Genomic DNA, 9,163 nt, shown 5'->3' with positions numbered 1-9,163 from the left:
TATCGAAACGTACATTTCACTTCAATTTTGAATTTTTCATAGAGTATCGGTACATATCGGTGAGTATCAGTGCGTATCGGTGGTGTATCGGTGCGTATCGGTGTGTATCGTAGGATACGTATCGATACATAAGGGTTTTAAAATTTTCATGATACGTATCGGTATGTATCGTGCCGATGCCTACCGATACGGCACGATACGCACCGATACTTAAAACCATGCACCTACCCCATCCATTAATTTATTTTTTGTCTTACATGTTCTTCAATTTCCATTAAGTCTTCTCTCTGTAAGTCAATTAACCAGTTCATTTAAATTGCTCAGTGACATTCTTTCCTTCTTACTGTGTTTTTCAGGATCTTCACACGAGGAAGACGATTGGTGGAGGGCGTGTAAAGGATGGGTTATACTCTCTCAATAGCGGTTGTCATCCTTCTGCTGCTGCTACAGCTGTTGGGGACATGACTCCTTTCCAATGGCACTGTCGTTTAGGTCATTTGTTGCTTTTTAGGTTACAACTTTTATTTCCTAGTTTTAAGTCTGTCCCTAGGTTAGAGTGTGAGACATGTGAGTTGGGTAAACATCATCGTGTGTCCTTCCCATCTCGCTCTGTGTCTCGTAGTCCGTCCTTATTTTCTTTAGTCCATTCTGATGTATGGGGTCCTTGCAGAGTCAGTAACAGAGTTGGTTTCCACTATTTTGTGACATTTGTGGATAATCATTCTCGCCTTACATGGCTGTACATGCTAAAGGACAGATCTGAATTTTTACATTTGTTTCACAAATTTTATAATGAAATAAAGACTCAGTTTGGCATTCCTATTAAAAATTTCCGTTCTGACAATGCTTTAGAATATGCTTAAATTGATATTTCTGATTTTTGTGATACCCATGGGATGATACACCAAATTAGTTGTGCCTATACCCCATAGCAAAATGGGGTAGTAGAGCGCGAGAACCGGCATCTTTTTGAAGTCGCCCATGCCATTATGATTCACATGCATGTTCCTAAACATTTTTGGTGTGATGGTATTTTAACCACTTGTTATTTGATTAATCGCATGCCATCCTCTGTCCTATCAGATAAGTCTCCATTTCCTGTTCTGTTCCCTAATTTACCGAGTTTTACTGTTCCACCCTGCATCTTTGGGTGTGTGTGTTTCGTCCATGACTTGCATATGCAAGTTGACAAGTTATCCCCGAGGTCTACTAAGTGCATCTTTTTGGGTTACTCTCATACCCAGAAAGGGTATAAGTATTATGGCCCCATTACTCATAGGAATTTTGTTAATGCTGATGTGACCTTTTTTGAAGGCACATAATTTTATTCTCCTCAGGTGTCCTAGTCTAGTCCGGAGTGGTCTTCTCCATCTCCTTCCCCCATACCCTCCCTTATACCCCTACCTGATGCTCCTAGTACCAGTGCCTCACCTCCCCTGCAGGTTTATTGACGCAGGAAGAAGACTGGACAGCCAGGTGGCGAGGTCATTAATCCTGAAGATTCACTCCTTCCACTGCTGTCTTCCGCTGGTGAAGCTCCTCTTCCTCCTCCGCCTGGTGACTTACCAATTGCACATCGTAAAGGTACACGTTCCTGCACTTAGAAATCCATTGTTGTGTACCCTATTGATAAATTTATGTCATTATCTCATCTTCCCTCTCCCATCCATAGCCTTGCACTATCCCTTTCCACTAACCCTATTCCCCGTTCCCATAATGATGCCCTACATATCCCTGGATGGAAGGCTGCCATAGATGTAGAAATGGATGCTCTCGTGAGTCATGGTACCTAGAGCCTGGTAGATTTACCTCCTGGTAAGGATCTGGTTAAGTGTTGCTGGGTGTACACTATTAAGTATCATTTTGATGGCTATGTTGAGCGGTTAAAGGCCCGTCTGGTTGCTAAAGGGTATACTCAGACTTATGGTGTTGATTACTTTGAGACGTTCTCTCCGGTTGCCAGATTGAACTTTGTTCACCTTTTTATTTCTCTTGTTGTCAACCTTGATTGGCTGTTGTTTCAGTTGGACATTAAGAATGCTTTTTTGTATGGTGATCTACAGGAGGAGGTGTATATGGAGTAACCTCTTTGTTGTGTATATAGAGCAACCTCCTGGTTATGTTGCTCAGGGGGAGAGTATAAGTCGTGTGTGTCGCTTGCACAAGGCTATTTATGGACTTAAATAGTCCCCTCGAGCATGGTTTGATAAGTTTTGTTCCACCATTGTAACATGTGGTTTTTCTCAGTGCTATTTTGACCATTCTGCCTTTGTCTGTCGCAGAGGTGTATATGTTGATGACATTATCTTACTGGTAATGATGAGGCAGGTATTTCTGAAGTAAAGGCTCATCTCCAGCGCCATTTTCAGACCAAGGATCTTGGTCATGTCCATTATTTTTTCGGGATTGAGGTGATCCGCTGTAAGAAAGGGATCAGTCTGTCTCAAAGAAAGTATGTTGTGAATCTTCTATTTGATACTGGGATGCTTGCATCCAGACCCGTTGATATTCTTATGGATCATCACCAAAAGTTTGGTGTTGATGATGGTGAACCTTTTCAGGATGTGCATCAGTATAGGAGTTTGATTGGCAAGCTGATTTACCTTACTGTGACTCGTCCTGACATTTCTTATGTTGTTGGAGTTCTTAGTCAGTTCATGCAGTCTCCTCAGAAAGACCATTGGGATGCTGCTGTCTGTATTCTTCGTTATCTGAAAGGTGCCCCTGGAAAAGGGTTGATTTATCGTCCTAATCGGCATATGAAACTAGTTGGCTACTCTGATGCTGATTGGGTTGGCTCTGCTAGTGATCGGAGTTCTACTACTGGATACTGTACCTTTGTTGGAGGTAATCTTATTACGTGGCGTAGCAAGAAGCAGACTACTATTGCTCAGTCCAGTGCCGAGGCAGAGTACAGAGCTATGGCTCATACCGCTGCTGAGTTGATGTGGCTGCGGTCGTTATTCTTGGAGTTGGGATTTCCAATGACCAAGCCAGTGAAGGTGTATTGTGACAACCAAGCTGCAGTTTACATTGCTAGTAACCCGGTCTTCCACGAGAGGACCAAACACATAGAGGTGGACTGCCATTTTATTCGTGATGCTGTCTAAAGAAGTTGATTGAGACTCCGTTTGTTCCTTCAACGGATCAGTTAGCTGACATGTTTACTAAGTCTTTGTTTACTCCTAGTTTTCGCAATGGTTGTACCAAGCTGAGCATGGGTGATGTGTATGCTCCAGCTTGAGGGGGAGTGTTGTGTTTGTCACTGTTTCAGAACAATGCTAATCCCTGCTATCTGGACAGGTTCGATAGGCATACTTGACCTATTGGACCTGCTTTGCTTCTTCAGGGTTATGGTTATGTTGGGGGGTATTTTTGTAACCTTCCTTTTCATATTTTTGATATATATACATAGAGAAGACCTGCGATCAGCCCATTCTGGACAGATTGCAGGTTGCTCTCTCTTTGAGGCTGTCTGCGGTTTCTCCTTTCTCTCTTCTCCTTCTTTTTCTCTTTTCTTCCTCTCTTCTGGTTTTACTGATTTGGTTACAGGAATCTGGGATTGTAACAATTCTTGTTCTATTCTCAGTTTTATAGTCACTTTAGGAAACCTCCCATACAATTTGAGATTGGGAGATTGTGGCAATCTTTGTTTCTATTCTTATTTTCTGCTTCGAGTATTTAGAAAGCTATGTAGGCCTATGGCCAAACCGAACGATTTGATAACAGAATGTGTTAATGTTTAGTTTTAAGTGAAGGTTGGTGCCTCTCCCTCTCTCTCTCATCTTTCTTCTAAAGTGCTGTTCATGTTATTGTTCACGGGTACTGTTCGCAAATCCAGAACAGCTACTTATCTTCTATTTCTTTTTCTCTTATTCTCTCTCTTAAGGCCACCACAAGTAGATCCTTCGATTTGATCTGCAGTAAAGTTTAATATTATTTGTGGTTTTTTAATATGTTATATAGAAGAACTTGCAATCTCATTATCATATATAAAAAGATTGGCAATAGAATGCGAACTTGTATGAATTACTGTTGGATGAAAATTTTCCAAATGGCGTTGATATGAGATGCTACGAGAGTGTCAACTCACTGAGCAAAGAGGGTAAAGAACATGAAATTCTGTTGGCAGAATTTTATACAAAGAAATGAAAAAGAAAAGAATGTGAACCTTGAGGCCTTTGAAAGGGAAAAAAGAGAAAAAAGGCCATCACCTCTACATCAAGTCGTTCAAACGTGTTGCAAGACTTGGATAGAGTTTCTTAATACAATTTTGTAATGTTGCATTTGATCTTGCACTCCTCCTTGTTTTTAGGTCAAAAAAATCATCAACAGTATTTCCTTTGATTTCATTTACTTTTGTTGTTTTGTTTCCCCCACTGTTTGCTTGCATTCAAACTCTCAGTCTCCTTGTTTCAAGGTGTACCTGTCATTGGATTCTGCTTTCAACTTGTTCTGTGCTTATATCTATTTGTGTAGGAATTCACATTCATGTTTGTTACAGGGTTCAGCTAATGTTGGAAAATCGGCATTCATCAATGCTTTACTGAGTAAGTGTTATTCTGTTTATGCTCTAGTCAAATACTTCCTTTTAGTTCTTCTTCCCCCTTTTTAATTATTAAAAGTCTCCCTTGGGAAAGTTGCAAACTATTTATAAATGAATTCTTAATCTCTGCACTCATATCCTATCTTTTTGAAAAAATAGAGATGATGGCAGAAAAGGATCCAGTAGCTGCATCAGCACAAAAATACAAACCAATCCAATCTGCTGTTCCTGGAACTACCTTAGGCCCAATCCAAATTGATGCTTTCCTAGGAGGAGGGGTATGTTCCTTTATATAAATATTGAAAGTGACCAGGAACATGTTTTTAGCTTTGACTTTTTGTTTCTATTTTGGCTCGTGCGTTCACATTTATGTTTTGAGATCTCACAAGTTCACCTTATGAAGACAAATCCGGAACCAGGGAAAATCCAGTGGGAGATTAGCTCAACAAAGTCGCAGGAAATAAGAACTAGAACCAGAAAAATAGAAAATTTAATAACTTGAGCAGAACAGATATGATTTGCTTGAAATAGTAACCCAAGGATCCCAACAGGAAAAATTAAGTATTCAAAGTTTGAACCAATTGTGGTGGTTGGATCTGGAGGTATCAAGTAAACCTACTCCAACTAGGAAAGCTCAAAAACTACCGAATCAATGGAGAGCTTTTTAGGGATTTCAAAACAGAATTAGACTAGGGATTTAAATAGAGGATTTGGAACTAAATTGAGATCAGATTCAACCAAATAACTCAGAAATAATCAGAATTTGAATCCAACTAGGAAAACCAGAAATCCATTAGAAGCTTAGGGTTTGAAACTGAAATCTGAGAACAAGACAAACCGAAATCGGAATATAGTAGAATCACCAGCCACAAATCAGCAAATAGAACTGTTTTGGAAAACAAACCTGGAAGGCTGGAACTGAAATCCTAGAAGAATAGTAGAACTGCAGGAATAAAGTTCAGAGTTCTGAAATGGAACTTAGTTGACTGATAGATAATAGATAGAAATAACAAATAGAATAATAGGATAATGGAGCAGGAATCCACAAAAAACCAGTGAAGAGAATCCATTTGTCCACCGAGGAATCCGCCATGTAACACCAGTGAATACATAGCAGTAAACACTGAACCCACAGAACCAAAATTCAGAAATTGAGTATATTTATTTCTATATTGGTATGCTTCAATATATATTGACTCAAAATATGACTTCTAACAGGACTAGAAATAGCCTAAACCCACTAGTAATCAAACTAGCTACTTAATTGACCAATAAAAGATTTAAAAACAATTCCTATTCTAATTAGGAGTCCAACGTAAAACAAATAATAAAGTAAAGAACCCAACCCGAGGCTTATTTCCCCTAAAATAAGCCCATTTTTTCTGATTTTTCTGTATCATCAGCATATCCTTTGTTTTCACCTAGTAATCTGATAACTAATTTATGTTTTATGATATGGTTTTTCCAGCCAAGACTAGAAACATGACTACTGTTTCTTTGATATACTTCAGAAATTGTTTGACACACCTGGAGTGCATCTCCACCACAGGCAAGCAGCAGTTGTCCATTCAGAAGATCTACCTGCCCTTGCTCCTCGAAGTCGTCTCAGGGGTCTATCATTCCCTGTATGTTTTTCCTTTTTCTCCTTTTCTCCCTCACTAAAATTTCTTTGAACAGGTTCACTTTGATTATTGTTGGAATGTTCAGGCAACTTCACATGAGAGAAATGGTGAAATCAATGGCAATGACTTGAATGGATTCACACTATTTTGGGGAGGTCTTGTCAGAATTGATGTCCTAGAGGTTTCTATTACAATATCAAAATTTTATTTTATAGCTAGAGTGGTTCTGCAGTTTCTACTTCTTGTGCTATGGTTGCAAACTTATGGGGCGAGAAATTTCAGGTTCATCCCTCAACACGTTTGACATTTTATGGACCTAAGGCACTGCAGATTCACATGGTACCTACTGTTGAAGCAAGTGACTTCTACCACGTAATGTTATTTATTCTTTGTATGGTTTTATATTAAGTATTTAATTATGACCTACTCTATCAGTTTACTTGAGTTTCATCCAAATTAATTCTAGTCCTTCTATCATATGTTTCTTTTATTATTCTTAACCAAAATAATTTCGAGTGTCTGATATTCTTGGTTGCTTCTTTGCTGCAAAATCTTCTCCTGTACTCTGAATATAATAACTCACTCTGCTTTTGTAACCATTATAATCCACTGTTGACCCCATTCTGTCTTCTCATTTGTCAAGAAAACGTTTTCCCCAGAAAGATGTCCCTTGTTCTGTCTGGTTCATAAGCTTTTCCATGTTTAGATGGTTGCAGACCTAAAACTAATTCTGATTTTCTTGATGGTAGAGTTGTATGCATGTGAGGTTCATTCATGTGCTTATTGTGGTTTATGACATGATTCTCTGGAGTGCAAGCTGTCATGATAAATAGTTTTAAAATTTGTATCATTTTGTTGGCAACGAGTGTTCCTGGTATAACTAATCTATTTTCATAGCTTCAGGATGGTCATGACAGTCATAGTCTGCAAGGGTTGCAGTCTCGTTCATACGATGCATAGCATGAAAATAGTCATGACCTTCACATGCATGTTTGAGGTCAATAAAAGGGCCTTGCTATTATTTTTCATGTCCCATTTTTTAGTTTGTAATTCAGTTCTTTTGGAACACTCAGATAAGATGGTAAAACTGGCTCTGGTATATGGAGTCCAGCCGGTGGACTTACTAACTCTTTTCTTTTTCCTTCTGGTATCTGTTGTTGCTGGCCCAAATATGTGAGTATTATTCCCAATATTATTAGCACTTGTCTCCGTTCCCTCTGGAATCCTCCACAAAGTTCCCACCGGGGGGGAGTGGGATTTTAGTTTCCTTGTGGCAGTCCAGGTTATTGGAATTATAGAAATGAAGATGGAAGCTAATCCAGTAGTTGATTCTCTTTGTGGACATGACAATGATTGGGAAATTACTTTGTTTTAATACAGGAGATTACTTTGTTTTAATACAGTAATGATAAGAGAGAATTGTAATGATAAATTTTCTGAATGTTGCATTTTGTTGTGTTTAGAGTAATTATTTTGTCGTTTCCTATTTAGTCTCCATGAAATCATTTTGTGATCTGGACAGGAAGTCTACAACTTGATTACTAGAATCAGAATTAGGCAATTAGCACGTTAGACCACATGAGTGTGCATAGATTGTTTTCATTGTAAGAGATAAATACTTATTTTTTAATCTCTTATGCTGATGATTATACGGATGGATGTCTCAATATGCTTTGATTGCTGCAGCGGGAACTTGGAGTTCTGTTGACACCACCAACTGGGAAACAAAGAGATGACAATTGGGCTGGACTTGAAATAGTACATGAATTGCACATAAAAGTTGAAGATCAAAATAGGTACAGTTGATCTACTTGCATTTTATGGTGCTAAAAGACTTCAAATAGTACATGAATTGCACTTAAAATTTGATGGTCTACTCGCATTTTATGGTGCTAAAGTTTTATGTTTCCCACTTCAAGTTGTGTTGATGCGCATAAAGAGGGCTATTTTTGTGGTGATGATCAGCATATATTTCCCAGTTGTTGGTCAGGGAAGTGAGTTTAATGTAGGTCTCGTGATGGAGTATCTTGCTAGTTATGTATGGAAAGTATTTCATTCTAGCAAGTATCATATTCTTCTGGACCGCTGGGAGGAAAACATAGGAAGTGATACCAAAAGGTCTAGAATGCTGCAACCACTTGTAGTGACAAACTCTAGTGAGCTCTTAGCTCACAGGTATACGCTCAGCAGTTCCCTGCATGCTGTCTATAGAGTCTCTCTTGGTTACAAATACCTTGGGTTTCCTCTTCAGAATTGTTTCTGTTCCCAGCCAATGAATATATTCATGTTGCAAGATCTAATTAATTGAAAGTAGCTCTCGCAATCATTCAAATACCTTGGGTTTCCTCTTCAGAATTGTTTCTGTTCCCAGCCAATGAATATAGTCATGTCGCAAGATCTAATTAATTGAAAGTAGCTCTCGCAATCATTGAAATTTATTTAGCCATGATCAGTCTTATCTGTTTAATATGTGCTCCTGTCTTTGGCCATAGACTCCCCGTATTTTGTCAGGTAAAAACTCGAAGTGCATGGCTCCTTGTCTGGTGGTTCAGAGAGTTTCTCTGGACTCGCCAAAATATTTGGCACGTTGTGGGTTAGATGTGGCTGAAATTTTGCAGGCAGGTAGATCCCAAGGTCCCCTGCTCGCATGTTTTTCAGCCTTAGAAGAGTTGTCCAAGTGGCAAGACAAGGTGTTAAAAATCCAGGGGTACATGGAGGTTGCATGCCAATACTTGAGAAGGTTTATAATCAAATATGAGTCAGAAATTAGACAAGTAGGCACTTTGACCAATTTTTTATTTATAAGAAAAGTTTGAAATTGCCAAATCATCCTTCTTGTGGCACAATTAGGTGGACAGCCCATAGATTCCCCCCCCCCACCCCGGGGACCTGCTGGTCCAAAAACCTCTTGTCAAAACTCGTGTGTTTAGATTATTTGGTGTTCCTAGCACAACTCCAACCCACCCCCCCCTCCCAAAAAAAAAAAACATTCCCC

At 39.1% G+C, this 9,163-nt stretch overlaps 1 protein-coding gene across 2 annotated transcripts in view; it reads left to right on the top strand.

The window, feature by feature from the left end:
- Positions 1-7,964, top strand: part of LOC122064357 (putative nitric oxide synthase) — a gene marked incomplete at its 3' end in the record, with an annotated part of 23,134 nt that extends 15,170 nt beyond the window's left edge. The window contains 6 exon segments of one of the 2 annotated variants that reach the window (XM_042628075.1): positions 4,505-4,550; positions 4,706-4,824; positions 6,058-6,171; positions 6,254-6,349; positions 6,451-6,507; positions 7,855-7,964. In XM_042628075.1, coding sequence (XP_042484009.1) covers positions 4,505-4,550; positions 4,706-4,824; positions 6,058-6,171; positions 6,254-6,349; positions 6,451-6,507; positions 7,855-7,964 — 542 coding nt within the window. 2 annotated transcript variants of the gene reach the window in all.
- Between the last annotated feature and the right edge of the window lie 1,199 nt (positions 7,965-9,163).

Source organism: Macadamia integrifolia, unplaced genomic scaffold (genome assembly GCF_013358625.1).
Source record: "Macadamia integrifolia cultivar HAES 741 unplaced genomic scaffold, SCU_Mint_v3 scaffold1623, whole genome shotgun sequence".
Classification (NCBI taxonomy): Eukaryota; Viridiplantae; Streptophyta; class Magnoliopsida; order Proteales; family Proteaceae; genus Macadamia; species Macadamia integrifolia.
The sequence above is the reverse complement of the archived record's forward strand: the minus strand, read 5'-3'. Positions and strand labels throughout refer to the sequence as shown.